General features: G+C 43.1%; 1 protein-coding gene and 1 long non-coding RNA gene across 3 annotated transcripts in view; one reads left to right on the top strand and one right to left on the bottom strand.

Moving 5' to 3' along the window:
* The first annotated feature begins 2,139 nt into the window (after positions 1-2,139).
* On the top strand, positions 2,140-3,843 carry LOC141046731 (uncharacterized). Its single transcript, XM_073541361.1, has 5 exons — positions 2,140-2,268; positions 2,491-2,629; positions 2,843-3,095; positions 3,201-3,294; positions 3,380-3,843. The coding sequence occupies exons 1-5, from the start codon at positions 2,202-2,204 to the stop codon at positions 3,589-3,591; spliced, it is 765 nt and encodes a 254-aa protein (XP_073397462.1). The 5' UTR covers positions 2,140-2,201; the 3' UTR covers positions 3,592-3,843.
* A 3,742-nt stretch (positions 3,844-7,585) lies between these two features.
* Positions 7,586-21,527, bottom strand: part of LOC141046732 (uncharacterized) — a 35,945-nt gene continuing 22,003 nt past the window's right edge. For both annotated transcript variants that reach the window (XR_012219640.1, XR_012219641.1), the window contains one exon: positions 7,586-8,361. This is a non-coding gene — a long non-coding RNA (uncharacterized lncRNA). The remainder of the gene's footprint in view (positions 8,362-21,527) is intronic.

Here is a 21,527-nt window from a genome sequence, read left to right as displayed (position 1 = left end):
GGATTGTTTTGTGTCTATTTTTTCCTTTGCTATTCTTATGATTTTGGTGAGTTTCTAGAAATGTGTGGTTGTCATTCTCATCTGTATGGAAATATATTTTCTGTTTCTGAATTGCGGTGACCATGATTGTTGTAGTGTGTGACAAGATGGATTATTTTACGATTGCTGAGACATCAAAAATACAACTCGTCCAGACAAAAAAAATGGAAAGATAAAATAAAGCTATGTCTCTTGGAAAAAGAAAAATTAAAAAACGAAAATGTAAAAAAAAAATAAAAAAAAATTCCTGACCCTTAAGGGATTATGGCTGTTCTTTAAAAATGACCTTCCTCGCCCCAACCCCCAGGATCACTACATCAGGACACATGGTGTGTGGGGGAGGGAGTTATACATGGCTATGTTGTGATAGTGATAGTAGGTAGTGTCCCTTTAAGGAGCGTCCATCTTCAGGCCTAAGAGGCCATTTTTTGAAACCAGCGCTCCTGAGGGCATTTTTCCGGTGCCGTAGTTTAGGACCATGATGTTTTGCATAAATTCTAGGAGAACGACATTCCGCAACATCCAGCCAGTGGTGGAGGGGTCTTCTGGAAATGTAATGTGGGGGTCCGCCATGGATATTAGATAGGGGTTTGCCAGAAGTCAGGGGCCCGCAGGGACGGGGTGTCAGTAATATGGACAGACAATACGTGCTGTGCTGTAACATGTTGCTGTGATCCTATGGAGGAATGACAAGTATGTAAACCGACTGGATTGTATGAGGGAATGTGCCTGCTCCCTGCCCCGTACGTGTGCAGGCCTGCGCTGCACCCCAACTGCCAGTACGTGCTCCTGACTGCCCGCCATCATCGTGCCCCCTGCCCGGCCACACAGACACCCCTCATGCCCATTCTGTCTTTCTCCCTACAATATTTATACAGTTGAATAGAAATTGTAATTCTGATTTTCAAGATCCCTGATTGCTGTCAGTGAATGGAAATCTGCACGCTAGTATTATTTCAGCACAATAATATTTTATGAGCAGCATATGGCGGTGTTATTAGGGGCACGCTACAGCTTAGGAAATGTATAGTGGTGTTATTGGTACACTGCATGGTGGTATTATTTGGGCACAGTATGGAGATATTGGCCTACGATGATATACTGATATTGTTTAGGCACCAAATGGCGATATATTTAGGTGATGAATAATGGTATTTTTGGGGCACTGTATGAGGGTATTACTTGGAGACAGTAATTTTGCATGAGCACCGTATGGTGATACTATTAGGGCACCCAGTGGCAATATTGTTTATATAATGAATAGTTGTATTAATGGGGCACTGTACAGTGATTTTCTAACAGCACTATATGGTGGTATTATTTGGGCACAGTATGGAGACATTGTTCTGGGACTGTAAACTGATGTGGATTGTGCACTGTATGGCGACATTGCTTTGGCAATAAATGGTGGTATTATTGGGGAACTGTATGGTGATCTTGGGAGTATTATATGGTGGTATTATTGGGCCCGCTAGGCTGCTACTGTTCTGGAACACTAGTTATTGATTGAGCAGTATATGGTGGGATTATTTGGGCACAGTATGGAGACAATGTTTGGGTCAGTAGACCAATATGTCACTGTATGGCGACATTGCTTTGGCAATAAATGGTGGTATTATTGGGGAACTGTATGGTGATCTTGGGAGTATTATATGGTGGTATTATTGGGCCCGCTAGGCTGCTACTGTTCTGGAACACTAGTTATTGATTGAGCAGTATATGGTGGGATTATTTGGGCACAGTATGGAGACAATGTTTGGGTCAGTAGACCGATATGTCACTGTATGGAGATATTAGTGGGTACTGTTATATGGCCACTATTGATGATTTTTTTTGCTTGTATCCTGCACAGACGTTGACGCCTTCAAATACAGGTGAGAAGAATGGAGAAGTGTGGACAGCGTTCCTGTACGGGGGGGGGGGCGACTTCTTGGCATACAACAACAGTCGCTTATTGCATTAGCCTGCACAGTAGGTGATGACAACACAGGTGAGGTGGTAAGGGGGGGTGCAGGCTCTGAAATGCGATCATCCAGGTGAGGACATGGGTGGAGCCAGGCGCAGCTCCTCCTCTGATTGGCCGTCCTTTTATCCAGGTAAATATAAAACCAGCGCTGTGCAGCTCCAGGTAGAAGTGTCTGTAATTTCGGAGCTTGGTGACAATGGCCGTGTCCAGCCTGCAGTACACGATGGGAATCTCCAGCGGGTTCAAAGTCTACATCCTAGAAGGTGGGTACCATCTGTTCCCTGTACGGTCACCCCCCATATTAATAATGGCTTTTTTCAAAAATGTTACACTGACCATAAAATGGTGATCAATATAAGGTCCACTTTCTAATCGAGGTGGCCGCCTCCTGGGGTTGAGTTGACTTTTTTTCTTTACTGCTACTTTTCCTGTCACATTGAAGACCTCATTATCTTGCATCACTAATATTTAATATATCATTGCAGGGCAGCACAGTTCACGCAATGTGGACAGGCACCGTCCATTGTCTACCCACGGAATACCAATATATCCCATCAAACGAAAACTGAGCCCAGATCCTCTCCAACCTCAGAAAAGGCTCTGTTCCTCCAACCACCAGAACAGGTAAATATGATATTAAAATAATACCGCCTAACCATAAACCAGCAGATTGCTACTCCTCTGTCCTACGTGGAGATCCGCAAAGTGTGTGTCACCCCAGAAAACTTCTTAACAAATGGTTCTGTTTCCCTAACGTTCCTTCAGATAGTTTTGTAAAAAAAATATGCAATTCAACCCCTCGAGATGCCAAACTAACAATTCCTAAATTTCTTCCAGGGACAATTCTTCTCATTCACCAGTTAACATAAAGTGTGCAGAGAAACAACCTTTATCTGCCGAGGCCACCAGTCCTAAAGTTTTTGCTTCTCACGTGGACCTGCAAAATGTCCTGAAAAGGTTAATACCTGAGCGAAGATTCTTGGAAAGGAAGGAGACTAAAAAAACTGAAGAAGAGCAACCTCTAGCCTTGGTCAAAAAGATGGAGAAGCCAAGGGACAAACCTATTGTGTCCCCGGCCATGCTACAACAGGTGGGTGACGTCCACACGGTTGACCAAGAATGACCTATAGAAGCATCATTGGGGTTCACTTGGCCAAAGCTCTGCTTCATATAACCTTGCTTCTACCACTTTCAGATGAGACCTTCGGTGATCACCTGCATCTCCAGACCCAAAACAAGTCCACCTCCAGAAAACAAGACCGGTCCTCTCCAAGACTCTCATACTCAATGTAAGTTCCTAGTTTAGGGATCTTAACTTCTAATCATTGCATGCATTGTGTCAAGTCCTAAATCTTACGCTGATCTCCTCTATAGGGTCACCCAGAACCTGTTCTCCTGACGTAGAAGAACATTTCCAAAGAAGCCTCAAATCCTGCACTCCCCAACCTAGTGCCTGCTCCCCTCCATGCCATTCCTCCTACACTTCAGTAGAAGACCATTTCTCAAAAGCCTTAGGCTCCCGATGGCTCCTAATCCGAGCAGCAGCAGACTCCCCATCCTCTCAACAAAAGCCCACCAGACGTTAGCTTCGACCACCAGTCCTTGGTTGGATCTTCCACACTTAACGTGACCACTGCCAAAAAGACTGGAGGTACCAGATGCCCTCTTCCCATGTTTGTAATATATATTTATTGATATTTTATCATGGTCTCCGTGTGGAATGGAGATATGAAGAATTTTGGGGTGTGGGTGATGACTGGAGGGCGTTTGCCTTTAATGCGTGTATCTCGGATCATTGTGTAAATATGAAATAGCTTGAATAAAAGTGATTTGTTTAATTATAGTCTCAGTTGTCTACCCTTCAAAAATAGGACTTGTGTTGGGACCAGGCGCTAGAAAAAAAAAATGAATCTCCCCTTAAACTTAAATTATGAATCTCAACTGGAAAATTTACTTTTTAACCCCCCTCCTTCCATAGCTAAAACTGTAGTTTCCTCATAATTGTCCAGACTTCTGCTTGCTGTCAGTGACTAGAGATCCAGCCCTGTGCTCTCCGTCCTGCACTCTCAGCCCCGGCTCTGACAGTTTGTAACAAGTCCTCATTACATTCTAGGTGTATCTGGATACACTTGCATAGTCATTGGATGTAGAGAACAATGTCCCAGCAGCAAGCAGAGATCCTTTTCACTATGGTTGAGGATGCATAAGTATAGGCGCCCTAGAGCTCTAAGTGTGGAAGTAATGGAGGAGAGCGCGAAGGTCCGGGATAACGCCTGAGTCCTCCTATTATTCCTGACAATGGACAGGTCCTAACCTGACAACGACCAGGTGCTGCCTGCGCCGCCTGACTCATCACACCGCAGACGGCGGCAACATGAGTCATGTGACCTCAAGAACTGGCGGTCCCAACATACTGATGTAATACAGAAGGGATCGCACTACCCCAAATACAGCACTGTGTAACCAGAGGTCGCTGCCGACAGTATCACACAGGATAGGATTAGATACACGGCTGAGCAGTCAGTATCACACAGGACAGGATTAGATACACGGCTCAGCAGACAGTATCACAGGATAGGATTAGATACACGGCTCAGCAGACAGTATCACACAGGATAGGATTAGATACACAGCTCAGAAGACACTATCACACAATATAGGATTAGATACACGGCTCAGCAGACAGTATCACACAGGATAGGATTAGATACACGGCTCAGCAGTCAGTATCACACAGGGTAGGATTAGATACACAGCTCAGCAGACAGTATCACACAGGATAGGATTAGATACACGGCTGAGCAGTCAGTATCACACAGGACAGGATTAGATACACGGCTCAGCAGACATTATCACATAGAATAGGATTAGATACACAGCTCAGGAGACAATATCACACAAGATATGATTAGATACACGGCTCAGCAGACAGTATCACACAGGATAGGATTAGATACACGGCTGAGCAGTCAGTATCACACAGGACAGGATTAGATACACAGCTCAGAAGACAGTATCACACAGGATGGGATTAGATACACTGCTCAGCAGATAGTATCACACAGGATGGGATTAGATACACAACTCAGCAGTCAGTATCACACAGGATGGGATTAGATACACAGCTCAGCAGTCAGTATCACACAGAATAGGATTAGATACACGGCTGAGCAGTCAGTATCACACAGGACAGGATTAGATACACGGCTCAGCAGACAGTATCACAGGATAGGATTAGATACACGGCTCAGCAGACAGTATCACACAGGATAGGATTAGATACACAGCTCAGAAGACACTATCACACAATATAGGATTAGATACACGGCTCAGCAGACAGTATCACACAGGATAGGATTAGATACACGGCTCAGCAGTCAGTATCACACAGGGTAGGATTAGATACACAGCTCAGCAGACAGTATCACACAGGATAGGATTAGATACACGGCTGAGCAGTCAGTATCACACAGGACAGGATTAGATACACGGCTCAGCAGACAGTATCACATAGGATAGGATTAGATACACAGCTCAGGAGACAATATCACACAAGATAGGATTAGATACACGGCTCAGCAGACAGTATCACACAGGATAGGATTAGATACACGGCTGAGCAGTCAGTATCACACAGGACAGGATTAGATACACGGCTCAGCAGACAGTATCACATAGGATATGATTAGATACACAGCTCAGGAGACAGTATCACACAAGATAGGATTAGATACACAGCTCAGAAGACAGTATCACACAGGATAGGATTAGATACACGGCTGAGCAGTCAGTATCACACAGGACAGGATTAGATACACGGCTCAGCAGACAGTATCACATAGGATAGGATTAGATACACGGCTCAGCAGACAGTATCACACAGGATAGGATTAGATACACAGCTCAGAAGACAGTATCACACAGGATAGGATTAGATACACGGCTAAGCAGTCAGTATCACACAGGGTAGGATTAGATACACAGCTCAGCAGACAGTATCACACAGGATAGGACTAGATACACGGCTGAGCAGTCAGTATCACACAGGACAGGATTAGATACACGGCTCAGCAGACAGTATCACATAGGATATGATTAGATACACAGCTCAGCAGGCAGTATCACACAAGATAGGATTAGATACACTACTCAGCAGTCAGTATCACACAGGATAGGATTAGATACACAGCTCAGCACACAGTATTACACAGGATAGGATTAGATACACAGCTCAGCAACCAGTATAACACAGGATAGGATTAGATACATAGCTCAGCAGACAGTATCACATAGGATAGGATTAGATACACGGCTCAGCAGACAGTATCACACAGGATAGGATCAGATACATGGTTCAGCAGACAGTATTACACAGTATAGGATTAGATACACAGCTCAGCACACAGTATCACACAGGATAGGATTAGATACACAGCTCAGCAGACAGTATTAAATGGGATAGGATTAGATACACGGCTCAGCAGACAGTATCACACAGAATAGGATTAGATACACAGCTCAGCAGTCAGTATCACACAGGATAGGATTAGATACACAGCTCAGCAGTCAGTATCACACAGGATAGGATTAGATACCCGGCTCAGCAGACAGTATCACACAGGATAGGATTAGATACACAGCTCAGCAGGCAGTATCACACAGTATAGGATTAGATACACAGGTCAGCAGACAGTATCACACAAGATAGGATTAGATACACATCTCAGCAGACAGTATTAAATGGGATAGGATTAGATACACGGCTCAGCAGACAGTATCACATAGAATAGGATTAGATACACAGCTCAGCAGTATCACACAGGATAGGATTAGATACACAGCTCAGTACACAGTATCAAACAGGATAGGAATAGATACACGGCTCAGCAGTCAGTATCACACAGGATAGGATTAGATACACGGCTCAGCAACCAGTATCACACAGAATAGGATTAGATACACAGCTCAGCAGTCAGTATCACATAGGATAGGATTAGATACACGGCTCAGCAACCAGTATCACACAGGATAGGATTAGATACACAGCTCAGCAGACAGTATCACACAGAATAGGATTAGATACATAGCTCAGAAACCAGTATAACACAGGATAGGATTAGATACATAGCTCAGCAGACAGTATCACATAGGATGGGATTAGATACACGGCTCAGCAGACAGTATCACACAGGATAGGATCAGATACATGGTTCAGCAGACAGTATTACACAGTATAGGAATAGATACACAGGTCAGCAGACAGTATCACACAAGATAGGATTAGGTACACAGCTCAGCAGACAGTATTAAATGGGATAGGATTAGATACACGGCTCAGCAGACAGTATCACACAGAATAGGATTAGTTACACAGCTCAGCAGTCAGTATCACACAGGATAGGATTAGATACACGGCTCAGCAGACAGTATCACACAGGATAAATTTAGATACATGGCTCAGCAGACAGTATCACACAGAATAGGATTAGTTACACAGCTCAGCAGTTAGTATCACACAGGATATGATTAGATACACGGCTCAGCAGACAGTATCACACAGGATAAATTTAGATACATGGCTCAGCAGACAAGTGTCTGAAGTATTATGTGTATTAATCTTTTTCCACCACATAAAATGAGGACGAGTCCTAAGTCAGGGACCCCTTTAATGATGAAGCACTGCTGTCATCTTTGACTGATACTCCTCTGTCCTCCCCCTTATAAGCAATTTCCATCTTGAATACGTCTTGGAAGGCTTTGCTTCAGTCTTCTAGACTTTTGATTGTTTGATCTTTATCGTTTATGGATCCCGGATATCTTCGAATTGCTAACGAGTATTTGTATGAGTCCAGCGCTTAATATTGATGCTCGTTGTAAATAACAAGCTTTAAACTGAAGCCATCATATACATTAGACTAACGCCAGCCGAATCCGCCGATATCGACTTCTGCACTCGAGGACGTCCTTGTTAAATCCGCCATCGGATGAAATCGTATTTCCTGAGCTGTAATTAGGAGCCTTGGCTAATAAGAAGCGCAGATTGTGGCAGATGTGTAATCCTCGGCAGCCACCCACCCCACCTTCCTAGACAAGTCCTCGCAGCTTCTCAACATGTCACAGGTGCATTCCTCTCCACATGCCAGCCCGCCACAGCTGTCCCTGTAAGATGTTACCTTTTTCAGACACCAATCCTAGGGCTATGAGTTGTGAAGCTACAATCCACTCAGGAATACGATCCCTGGATCAACTGGTCGGACCGGTCTTCTGGAAGGAAATCCAAGACTCCAGGCTACCTCTGAAGAATGCTTGTGTGTGTGTCACTCCATACAACAAAGTGAATTTTTCCCTCTGGGCATCTAAAAAGAACAATACATTTGTCAAAGGCCCAACTTCAAACAGGACGGGCTCCAAGGAAGACAAAGAGCCATGTTGTATCATGCACAATTGACTTCATCAACGTGCTTGGGCGAGTGGTGGAAAAGAGTGCGGTGGGGATTGATTCGACCTGAGGGGGCTTAAACTATTGCAGTAAACATACATATAAAGATAATTAATAAAATATGCAAAGTCGGACCATAATAGACTGGAAATTGATGACCTTGGGCAAAGGATGGATGGCCCGTAGGCATAAATACAGGTATGTAGAATGGTTTATAGACCCCTGGGCCAAAAAGGTCAAAATGATCCTTGTTTAAGTATGATTAGGGTACAAAGCATATACATCTATTATACAGGGAACTGCTATGGGGTCTGACCACATCCCATATTCATAACCTTTTCAATTATTAATGGATTTGTTATATTCGATCTTTGTATACAATGCTGCCTATTCAATAGTATGTAGATAGGAATTTCCAAACACACTTATTTGAAAAATGAAAAAATGTCAGATGAACAGGACTTTCCTTTTTCATTTTTGCAATTTTTAAAATGCAAAAGATGAAAAAATAAATAAATATATATTTATTTTTGCCTAAAATACAATGCACATGTACAATCTTTAACTTGACGCCTTTTAGAGATCATTTCATCTTCAACCTGCCTAACTTTTCACAATAACAGTAATTTTGACTAGGGGTGTCCAAACTTTTACATACCACTCTGCAAGTAGTATTATAGTATTTACTGTACAGTCATGGCCAAAAGAGTTGGCACTCTTGAAACTGATTCTCATAATGAAGTATTTCTCCCAGAAACTTATTGCAATTTCACTTTTTGTTATATACATGTTTATTTCCTTTGTGTGTTTTGGAGAAACACAATAAAAACAGAGGAAAAAAAGGCAAGTTGGACATAATTTAACACAAAACTCCAAAAATTAGCCAGACTAAATTGTTGGCATCCTCAACTTAATATTTGGTTGCACAGCCTTTGGAGTAAAAACTGCAATCATTTGCTTCCTATAATCAACAACAAGCTTCTTACACCTCTCAACTCAAATTTTGGATCATTCTTCTTTTGCAAATCGCTCCAGGTCTCCAATATGTGAAGATGGCTTATCTCAACAGCAATTTTAAGATCTCTCCACAGGTACTCAATGGGATTTAGATCCGGACTCAGTGCTGACCACTTCAAAGCTCTCCAGTGCTCTTTTCCCACCAATTTCTGGGTGCTTCTTGAAGTATGTTTGGGGTTATTGTCCTGTTGGAAGACCCATGACCTAGAACCTAAACCCAGATTTCTGACATTGGGCACTATATTGAAACTCAAAATCCTTTAGTAATCTTCAGATTTCATGATGCCTTGACTGTGTGCCAGAGACATCAAAACAACCCCAAAACATCTTTGAACCTCCACCATACTTGACTATAGGTACTGTGTTCTTTTCTTTGTAGGCCTCATTTTTTTTTGTTAAACAGTAGAATGATGTGCTGTACCAAAAAGCTCTACATTGGTCTCATATGACCACAAAATGCTTTCCCAGAAAGATTTTAGCTTACTAAAGCACATTTTGGCAAACTGCAGCCTAGATTTTTATATCTGTGTGTCAGCAATGGGGTTCTTTTCCTGCCATAGCGTTTCATTTCATTCAAATGTCGACGGATAGTTCACACTGACACCCATGCACCCTGAGCCTGCAGGACAGCTTGAATTTCTTTGGAACTGTATTTTATGGCTGCTTATTCACCATCCGGACTATCCTGCGTTGCAACCTTTCATCAATTGTTCTCTGTGGTCCATGTCCAGGGAGATTAGCTACAGTGCCATGGGTTGTAAACTTCTTGATTATGTTGAACACCATGGACAAAGGAACATCATGATCTCTGGGGATGGACTTGTAACTTTGAGATTGTTGATATTTTTCAACAAAATTGGATCTCAAGTCCTCAGACAGTTTTCTTCTCCTCCTTCTGTTCTTCATGCTTAGTGTGGCACACACAGACACACAATGCAAACATTTAGTAAACTTCTCCCCTTGTATCTGGTTTCAGGTGTGATTTTCATATTGCTCACATCTGTTACTTACCACAGGAAAGTTTGAATGAGCATAACAGGCTTGAAACAAAGTTGTTTACCCACAATTTTGGAAAGGTGCCAACAATTTTGTCAGGCCCAATAATGTCCAATTTGCCTATTTTTTAAATATTTTTTGAATTGTTCCAATACACACAAAAGAAATAAACGTGTATAAAACATTTATAATTACAATAATTTTTGGGTGAAATGCTTTACTGTACTAATTTCAAGGGTACCAATACCTCCGGACAGGACTTTGTATTCTTGTTCATAGGAACAGTATTATAGCAGTTATATTTTTCTACATAGTGTAAGGCAGCTAATGGCCATCTAATCGATGGGAGGTATGTGTCACAGAGATGGCTGCTCTCTGTGATGTAACCCGGAGTATTTTTCTTTAGTGCACGTAAGCACTAAGATGTTCTTTGGTGCACCTGGGTCCGGGTTGCGGGTAGCTATGAGAAATGGGTGGGTCAGGCTACCCACATACTTCAGCTCTGGGTGTGGTTACAGACTATATAATGGAGACTGTTGTTTGGCACATGGTCTGTGTGTTGGGAGGGAAAAGGCCTCCTGTGTGTGTGGCTCCAGACCGAGCCTGAGTCTGCACATTACTCCAGCCTGTGTGCCCACAGACCTGGTGGAGCAGAGCCCTGCTATGGACATTTATGCTTTGTTTTTGAGAAATCTAAAGGCTGTTTACCTTTTGTTTGTGCTTCTGGGTTTGTGAAGCAATAAACCCACATTAACTTTTTCCTCCTGTCGCACAAGAGTGAGTACAACCCTACAATAGGATCAGAATTATAGTATTGTATATAGGAGCAGTATTATAGTAGTTATATTCTTGCACACAGGAGCAGTATTATAGTAGTTATATTCTTGTACATAGGGGGACAGTATTATAGTAATTATATTCTTGTACATAGGAATCAGTATTATAGTAGTTATATTCTTGTACACAGGAGCAGTATTATAGTAGTTATATTCTTGTGCATAGGGTGCAGTATTATAGTTATATTCTTATTTATGTTGGCAGTATTATAGTAATAAATGAATCAAGAAGAAATGCGGATGGCACCGCTGTTACCGTGTACTCCTGAATGGTGCGCGGTGTGCGGGAAGCTGACAACTGGTAGACTCGGGTGCTTGACCTGGAACCAGACGATCCTCAGAATCCACAAAAGAACCGTTGAAGTGCTCGTGTAGCGTGAAACAGCCGTTGTCAGCCTTTCTGCACTCCTTATGTCACTCCCCCGGCCCGACATGTGATTTATATGTCAATATATGTGTGAAGTTTCCTCAACTCGATGAGTGCTATGTTTCTTCTTTTGTGGATTCGCAGTATTATATTAGTTATGTTCTTGTACATGGGAACAGGATTATAGTAGTTATATTCGTGTACATAGGGGGCACTATTATTGTAGTTGTATTCTTGCACATAGGGGGCAGTATTATAGTAGTTATATTCTTGTACAGAGCGGTATTATAGTAATTATATTCTTGTACATAGGGGGCAGTATTATAGTAAGTATATTCTTGTACATAGTCAGTATTATAGTAGTTATTTTCTTGTACACAGGGGGGCAGTATTATAGTAGTTATATTCTTGTACATAGGGGCAGTATTACAGTAGTTATACTTTTGTGCATAGGGGGAAGTATTATTGTAGTTATGTTCTTGTACATAGGGGGCAGTATTATAGTAGTTATATTCTTGTACATAGGAGCAGTATTACAGTAGTTATACTCTTGTGCATAGGGGACAGTATTATAGTAGTTATATTCTTATACATAGGGGGCAGTATTATAGTAGTTATATTCTTGTGCATAGGGGGCAGTATTATAGTAATTATATTATTGTATATAGTAGCCATATTATAGCAGTTATATTTGTGTACCTAGGGGGCAGTATTCTAGTAGTTATATTCTTGTACATAGGGAGCAGTATTATAGTAGTTATATTATTGTACACAGCGGGGGATTTTATAGTAGTTATATTCTTGTACATAGGGAGCAGCATTATAGTAGTTATATTCGTGTACTTGGGGGCAGTATTATAGTAGTTATATTTTTGTACATAGGAGCAATATTATAGTAGTTATAGTCTTGCACATAGGTAGCAGTATTATAGTAGTTATATTCTTGTACATAGGGGGCAGTACTATAGTAGTTATATTCTTGTACATAGGAACAGTATTATAGTAGTTATACTCTTGTGCATAGGCTGCAGTATTATAGTAGTTATATTCTTGTACATAGGAGCAGTATTATAGTAGTTATATTCTTGTACATAGGGGACAGTATTATAGTAGTGATATTCTTGTACATAGGTGGAGTATTATAGTAGTTATATTCTTGTACATAGGGGGCAGTATTATAGTAGTTATATTCTTGTACATAGGGGGCAGTATTACAGTAGTTATACTCTTGTACATAGGAGCAGTATTACAGTAGTTATATTCTTGCGCATAGGGGGCAGTATTATAGTAGTTATATTCTTGTACATAGGGGGCAGTATTATAGTAGCTATGTTCTTGTACATAGTTGGCAGTATTATAGTAGTTATATTCTTGTACATAGGGGGCAGTATTATAGTAGTTATATTCTTGTACATAGGGGCAGTATTATAGTAGTTATATTCTTGTACATAGGGGGCAGTATTATAGTAGTTATATTCTTGTACATAGGGAGAAGTATTATAGTAGTTATATTCGTGTACATAGGAGCAGTATTATAGTAGTTATATTCTTGAACATAGGGATCTGGGCTCTTGCTTGAACACAACATTACGGGGTATCTAAGTTGCCCCGGCTATTAGCCCACCTGATCTCTATGAGCGTCCTCTCCACTTCTCTCTCTATTCAGGAAGTTCCCTTCCTCAAACCAAAGTGATCCCTCCTACAGTTAACTATTTACACTCTTATCAAGCCTACATTATGCTCCCTATCTACACCTAGTGGACTAACACTAATAGTACACTTTCCCTGTATGATACATATATTACAACACATTTACACATATAGAGGAATGAAATATAACTATACATATACAGTATTTACCCTTTAGACTGGGGACATGCTCAGTGGTTTAGGACGGCTACTGTACACAGTTTACATGCACATGTCGGACCAAAGCACGTTCATCTCTGGGACACAGAACCCATCTCCTTCCTCAGCGGTATGATGCTGGACATTCCCATCTTGTTTGTACTTGCATATAATTGTTTGTGCAGATGAATGAGGCATCTTCAGGTATCTTGAAACTGTATCCAAGGATGAGCCAGACTTGTGAAAGTCCACAATTATCTTCCTGATGTCTCGGCTGAATTCTCGAGACCTTCCCATGATGCTACATAAAGACGCAGTGTGTTGCAGGTGTGCATTAAACTACTTTCACAGGTGTGTGTCTAATTAACTCAGATGTTGCCAAAAAAACCTATCAGAAACTTCCAAACACATGACATCATCATATGGGCAGTCCAGAATTGTTAAAGGCATAGTAATCTTAGTATATGTAACCTTTTGACTTTGCAGTATGTAATAAAAATGCCTTAAAACATCCTCTCTCATTATTCTGGCATTTGGCAAATATTAATAATTATAGTAAAACTAATTTAGCTAAAACGGGAAAGGTTTATTCTGATTTCATGTCAGATATTGAGAAAAACGTGCATATTTGTCTTTTTACATAGTGTATGTAAACTCCTGGTTGCAACTGTATATTCTTGTACATATGAACAGCATTAGGGCTCATACCCACTTGCGAGAAATAAGGACGAGTGCAATCCGTTAAAAAAACGGATTGCTCTTGGACCAATGTTATTCAATGGGTGACATCTCATCTGCGATTTTTTTTCTCAGCTGAAATCGGACTGAGAAAAAAATTGCACCATGCTGCGTATGGCTGTATATCTTGGACGAGACTCGCCAATGTAAATCAATGGGCGCGAGAAAAAAATCGCACCGGTGTCTTTTGAAAAGCCAGCAATTCATATGTGGCTATACAGTAAAATCACACATGTTGTAATAAAAACGATGGACTACATGTACACACATAGGTGTGTATATATATATATATATGTGGCGCCCCTGAGGGTCCAGTCGCCACAGTGGTACTGCATCTCAGCCAGAGGTGTGGTACTCGGGTAAGGAGGGGACACTACCCAGTACCCACACACTAGCATCCAACACCAGATCCCTCTAGGCCAAGGGGGAACTAGGCAGAGGGTGTGGGTGGAGGAAGTAGAGAAGGTGAGGGGTCAGAGAGAGTTGTCATGGAAACAGGAGTCGTTTGGAGGGAAGACAGTTGGTGCTGGGGACAGAAGGAGAGAGGAGAGAAAGAAGGGGTCCTAGGGGCACGGGAAGTGAGGAATCCACCCGTGGCGCCTGAATCCACGCCGACTGTAGTCGGGTGGAGGGACCAGGTCGCAGTAGAGGACCGGCCCCAGACTAGTGGAGAACCTAAGGACTCAGCTAGCAAACCAGAGGCTGTAGCGACTGTATGTGCTACAGCCAACTCCATACACATTCGCTGAAAAGGCAGCCAGATAGGATCAAGGAAAATAAGAGAACGTCACCCGACAGGATTTGAGGCTGCTGGCTTGGGACACTGTGTGTGAAGGCACAGGGCAAAAGAAGTGGGAGCCAACGCATAGAGACGGCTAGGAAAGAAACATCAGAAGGGGGTGCTGGTACAGTGGACCCCAAACTACCTGAGAGCTGGCTGGACCACCAACCCGGAGGACACAGCACCCTGGCTGGGGATTGTAACTGGAAGAACTGTGAGTAAAAGAGTGAAGACTGCACTCCATTTGTCCTCAGATTATTTGCTGCATCATCTGCCCTGCACTACATCTATTACCAACATCTTTAACACTATAATTGCCCTGGGGCATAGCTCTATCCGTGGAGAGTTGTATCAACTCTTCTGCATCACCAACAGCCCCAGCGGCCTCCTTAAGCAGCGTCGGCTATCTCCCTATTGCCGAACACCACGGGTGGCTTCACGACTTTATTTCAACTAACTTCCCCATCTTTATTTGATTGGATGCCCAAGGCCACGGACCGGATCACCGCTGAGATGTCAAAACTCCTGAAGAACTGACTAAGGCCCGGACTGAGTCCCCTGGTCCTATCGGGCGTCACATATACAGTATATATATGTCAGTGACACACATATATATATATATATATATATATATATCTTTATAGTTCATAGAAAGATACATAGTAGAATAGCCATTAATTCATTTGTCGCCTTCTGAAAAATCATTACAGAAGACGACAGGATAGGAGACATGGTTTACATACAGTAAACCATTGCAGAACAGTTAGATTTATGTATGTCAGTGACTAATAGTGTTAGTAGTATATGTGTGTAAAATTTGTGAGCTGTAGGTATTTAATAAAAGAATGTATTCGCGGGAAAAAATTGTGTGGGCTCCTGTGCAATTTTCTGCACCAGAGAGGGAAAGCCAGTGACTGAGGAAAGATATTAATAGCCTAGAGAGAGACCATGGTTATTGCCCCCCCCCCGGCTAAAAACATCTGCCCCCAGCCACATCAGAAAAGGAAGATGCATCGATTCCGGCACTTAGCCTCTCCCTTATTACCTTATTACCCCATAGCGGTGGCATATGGGGTAATAAGGGGTTAATGTATATATATATATATATACAGTATGTATATATATATATATATATATAAAAAAAAAAAAACAGCACCTGAAAAAAATAACAATAGTTGGGTGCGAACCAGCACTTATAATAGAAAAAATGAAGAAGCAGCACACCATTTCTTTAGTGCAAAAAAGTGTTTTAATGGCCCATTTGTGCAATGTTTCGGCTCTGTGTGAGCCTTCTTGACACCTTGAAGAAGGTTCACACAGAGAGCCGAAATGTTGCACAAATGGGCCATTAAAACAGTTTTTTTGCTCTACCGAAATGGTGTGCTGCTTACATATACATATATACTGTATATATACTGTATATATACATATATATATATACACACACCACATATAGTATATACTGTACATTAATTATGTAAAGTTTTGCCCTCTATCTAACAGAATTTAACTACTATAATATTGCCTCCTATGTACAATATAACTACTATAATAGTGATCCCTATATACAAGAAAATACTGTATAGAGAGAGAGAGAGAGAAAATTTAGAGCAACACAATAAAAAACAAAGAGTCCGGGTGCAAAGCTCCCACAGGCAAATACCCAAAAAAATTCCTTCTCACCCCCCAATGGGGGTGGTCTTTGTTGTCCTTTCTCATTCTCAGGCCCTCTACCAGAGGCCTGGGAGTTTGAGGGTTCTGCGCAGGATCTTAGTTGTTCCCTGTTTTGCGCTTTTCTGGACAGAGAGCTCAGATGTTGCTCCTGGGATCTGTTGTAGCCATTTTCCCAACTTAGGGGTCACTGCTCCAAGTGCTCCTATCACCACTGCAATCACTGTTGCCTTCACCTTCCACATCTTCTCCAGTTCTCCTTTGAGGCCCTGTATTCCTCCAGCTTCTCATATTCCTTCTTTCTGATCAGGGGCGTACATAGAAATCATGGGGCCCCATAGCAAAAGTCCCACCCCCCCAGAAAAAAAAAATTCACTGCCGGGCCCAGCTCACCGTCTTGGGTCCCCACACAGCCTTAGCTCTTCACGCCCCGCCTCCAATAGCTGGTAGCCGCCCTCACATGTGCAACAACTTACGGCCGGGCCCAGAATACACTGCTCTCTCTGGCCGGAAAGCTACGTCAGCCAGGAGGCGTGGCGTCTTTATTCAGATCCAGTCCGACAGTTCATCCGGGAGCAGTGCAGGACTAGAAAGGAGGAGTTAGGAGGAACCAGGTAGAGAGTGACGGCGTTGCGCACATTTAATTAAAGGCACGCGGCACAGCACAGCCCAGGGGCCGACACTGACAGCTTGGGACCCCTGTGCAAGAAATGAGTCTGGGCCCCCTCCTTTTATGGCGACAAAGCTACATACAGTATATCCACACACACATACATATATATATATATATATATATACAGGGTGGGCCATTTATATGGATACACCTAAATAAAATGGGAATGGTTGGTGACCCAGATCGGTGCGCTGAATTTGCAGAATGGGCAAAACAAAAATTGGAACAGGACCCTCAGTATATACAGAACATTATGTTCAGTGATGATGCAAACGTTTTTGGGTGGGCCATTTACAGTATATGGATACACCTAAATAAAATGGGAATTGTGACAGTTTTCTTGCGTAGGGTGTCTTGCATTGAAATCTGCTGCAATGACCCGGGTACTGCATTCACCAGACATCAACACAATTTCTATCCGCTCCTCACGTGTTAACCTCTGTGACATGTCAATGACTGTAAACAAAGAGAAACTTGTAAATAACGCATGAAAGAATAAAGTTACGTCAAAACCAAGCACACCATTGTTTTTCTTGTGAAATTCTCAGTAACTTTGATGTGTCACATGACCCTCTTCCCTTTGAAAAAAAATAAAGTTGGATCCAAAATGGCCAACTTCAAAATGGCCGCCATGGTCACCACCCATCTTGAAAAGTTTCCCCCCTCCCATATACTAATGTGCCACAAACAGGAAGCTGATATCACCAACCATTCCCATTTTATTTAGGTGTATCCATATAAATGTCCCACCCTGTATATTACAGTCTCCTTTATTATGTATATTGCTGTCCCTTATACAGTGCCCTCTCTTGCTATGTACATCACCGTCCCTTACAAACTGGATTATATAGAGCCCTGTTTTTTTATTACATACCATACTCTCTTGTTAGATATAAAAAGCAATGATGGCTGAAGGAGCATGGGAAAGTTTCTTTTCTAATGAAGGAGACGATGGACTGGTAGTCTGGTCACCGGCTCCTCTATCAGCAGTCATTTTATATCTAACAAAAGAGCGGACTATGTAATAAAAGAGGGCACTGGGAATAACAAAAATAACAAGAATACACTATGTAAGAGACAGCAGTATACATAACAGCAGATGAAGCTATATAATAAAGGACAGCACCATATATAACTAGAGAGGATGGTATATAATAATGGATGGTGTTTTACATGATCAAAGAGGAAACTATGTAACTAATGATGGTGCTACACATAATAAGTGAGTACACTACATACTAAGGGACTGTGTTAGACATAAGGCTACTTTCACACTTGCATTTTTCTGCGCTGCGCACTGTGCGCAGTGCAAACGCACATAAAAAAGCATCATGCGTTTGTGTGCGTTTTTTTGCGGGTTTGGGTGCATTTTTTAAAAAAACGCATGCTTTTTTGCGCATACGTGCACATTACACGTATGCGCACCCATAGACTATAATGGGTGTTTGGCTGTAAAAAAACGCATTGCATGCGCATGCGTTTTTTTTGGGCAAGTCGGACACACAAAAAATGCAACAGGATGCATTTTGTGCGCCCCAAGCGCACACTACAAAAAAAGCGTGCGCGTACAAACGTGTACAAACGCATGTGTAGGCGCACCTATGCGCACCCATGTAAAAGATAGAGGAAAAAAACGCAAGCTTTTTTGCGCTAAAAAACAGCGCAAAAAAACGTAAGTGTGAAACCAGCCTAAGTGAGTACACTACATACTAAGGGACTGTGCTATACATAAGTGAGTACACTATATACTAAGGGACTGTGCTATACATAAAAAGTGACTACACTATATACAGAGGGATGGGGCTATACATAATAAGCAAGTTCACTATATACTAAGCGATAATAACGTCTTCCTCCACCTCCCCCTGTTCCTAAATCCATTATAAATCCCCCTTCCTCCCTTCCCAATCCCCCACCCCTCATTGTCCTCCTCCCCGCATCCCATTATTGTCCTTTTCCCCACCCCATCATTGCCTTCTCCCGCAGCACCCCCATCATTGCCTTTTCCACCACCTCTATCATTGCTTTCTCACCACCAACCCATCATTGCCCATTCCACCACCTCCATCATTGCCTTTTCCCCCCACCTCATCATTGCCCATTCCACCACCTCCATCATTTCCTCCTACCCTGTCACCCCATCATTTCCCTTTCCACCATCATTGTCCTTTCCAATACCACCATCATTGCCTTTTCCCCCACCACCCCATCATTGCCCATTCCACCACCTCCATCATTTCCTCCTCATCCAGCACCCCCTTTATTGCCCTTTCTACCATGACCATCGTTGCCTTTTCCACACCACCATCATTTCACATTCCACCACCTCCATCATTGCTTTCTCCCCCACCACCCCCATCATTGTCCTTTCCACCACCTCCATCATTGCTTTCTCCCCCACCACCCTCATGATGGCCCTCTCCCCTACCACCCCCATTATTGCCTTTTTCCCCACCATCTCCATCATTTCCTCTTCCCCATCATCCTCATCATTGCCCTTTCCACCACCACCATCATTGCCTTTTCCCCATCATTTCCGTTTTCACCACCACCTCATTGCCTATTCCACGACCTCACCAGCACCCCCATTATTGCCTTTTCCACCATGACCATCGTTGCATTTTCCACACCATTATCATTGTCCTTTCCACCACCTCCATCATTGCTTTCTCCCCCATCATTGCCCTTTCCACCACCTCCATCATTGCTTTCTCCCCCATCACCCCATCATTGCTCTCTCCTCCACCACCCCATCATTGCATTCTTCCCCACCACCTCCATCATTGCCTCCTTCCCCACCACCCCATCATTGTCCTTTCCTCTGCCACCATCATTGCCTTCTCCCCCACCACCCCCATCATTGCCCATTCCACCACCTTCATTGCCTCCTTCCCCATCCTCCCCATCATTTCCGTTTCCACCACCACCATCATTGCCTTTTCCCCCACCACCCCATCATTGCCCATTCCACCACCTCCATCATTTCCTCCTCATCCAGCACCCCCATTATTGCCCTTTCCACCATGACCATCGTTGCCTTTTCCACACCACCATCATTTCACATTCCACCACCTCCATCATTGCTTTCTCCCCCATCATTGCCCTTCCCACCACCTCCATCATTGCTTTCTCCCCCATCACCCCATCATTGCTCTCTCCTCCACCACCCCATCATTGCCTTCTTCCCCACCACCTCCATCATTGCCTCCTTCCCCACCACCCCATCATTGTCCTTTCCTCTGCCACCATCATTGCCTTCTCCCCCGCCACCCCCATCATTGCCCATTCCACCACGTTCATTGCCTCCTTCCCCATCCTCCCCATCATTTCCGTTTACACCACCACCATCATTGCCTTTTCCCACACCACCCCATCATTGCCTATTCCATCACCTCCATCATTTCCTCCTTCCCACCACCCTATTGTTGTCCTTTCGACTACCAAAATCATTGTCCTTTTCACCACCTCCATCATTGCCTTCTCCCCATCACCCCCATCATTGCCCATTCCACCACCACCATCATTGCCTCCTCCCCCATCATCCCCATCTTTTCCGTTTCCACCACCATCATTGCCTTTTCCCCCATCATTGCCTATTCCACCACCTACATCATTTCCTCCTCCCCTCCACCCATTATTGTCCTTTCGACCACCAACATCATTGTCCTTTTCATCACCTCCATCATTGCTTTCTCCCCCACCACCCCCATCATTGTCCTTTCCACCACCTCCATCTTTTCCTCCTCCCTCACCCCCCATTATTCCCCTTTCCACCATCCTCATCATTGCTTTCTCCCCCATCACCTCCATAGTGCCCTCTCCATCACCCCATCATTGCCTTCTCCCCATCACCCCCATCATTGCCTTCTCCTCCACCTACATACACACACAGACACACACCACTATTCACCTCTCTGCACGTTCCCCCACGGTGCTGTGCACGCACGCAAGCACACGCATACACACATAACACCACCCATCTCTTTACCCACACACACGTACGTATACACACACACACACACACAGCACCTCTCACCTCTCCGAACGCTCTCCCACAGCCACAGCTGTTGTGAGCTCATTTTCGGGTTTGCCTCTGGCTTCTGGTGAGGGTTATGGAGCTGGCTGTGCTGACAGAGGAGTAGTGAGTTCTCTATCT

This window comes from Dendrobates tinctorius, unplaced genomic scaffold (assembly GCF_039654945.1).
Source record: "Dendrobates tinctorius isolate UK_male_01 unplaced genomic scaffold, ASM3965494v1 ptg000120l, whole genome shotgun sequence".
NCBI classification, from domain to species: Eukaryota; Metazoa; Chordata; class Amphibia; order Anura; family Dendrobatidae; genus Dendrobates; species Dendrobates tinctorius.
The sequence above is the reverse complement of the archived record's forward strand: the minus strand, read 5'-3'. Positions and strand labels throughout refer to the sequence as shown.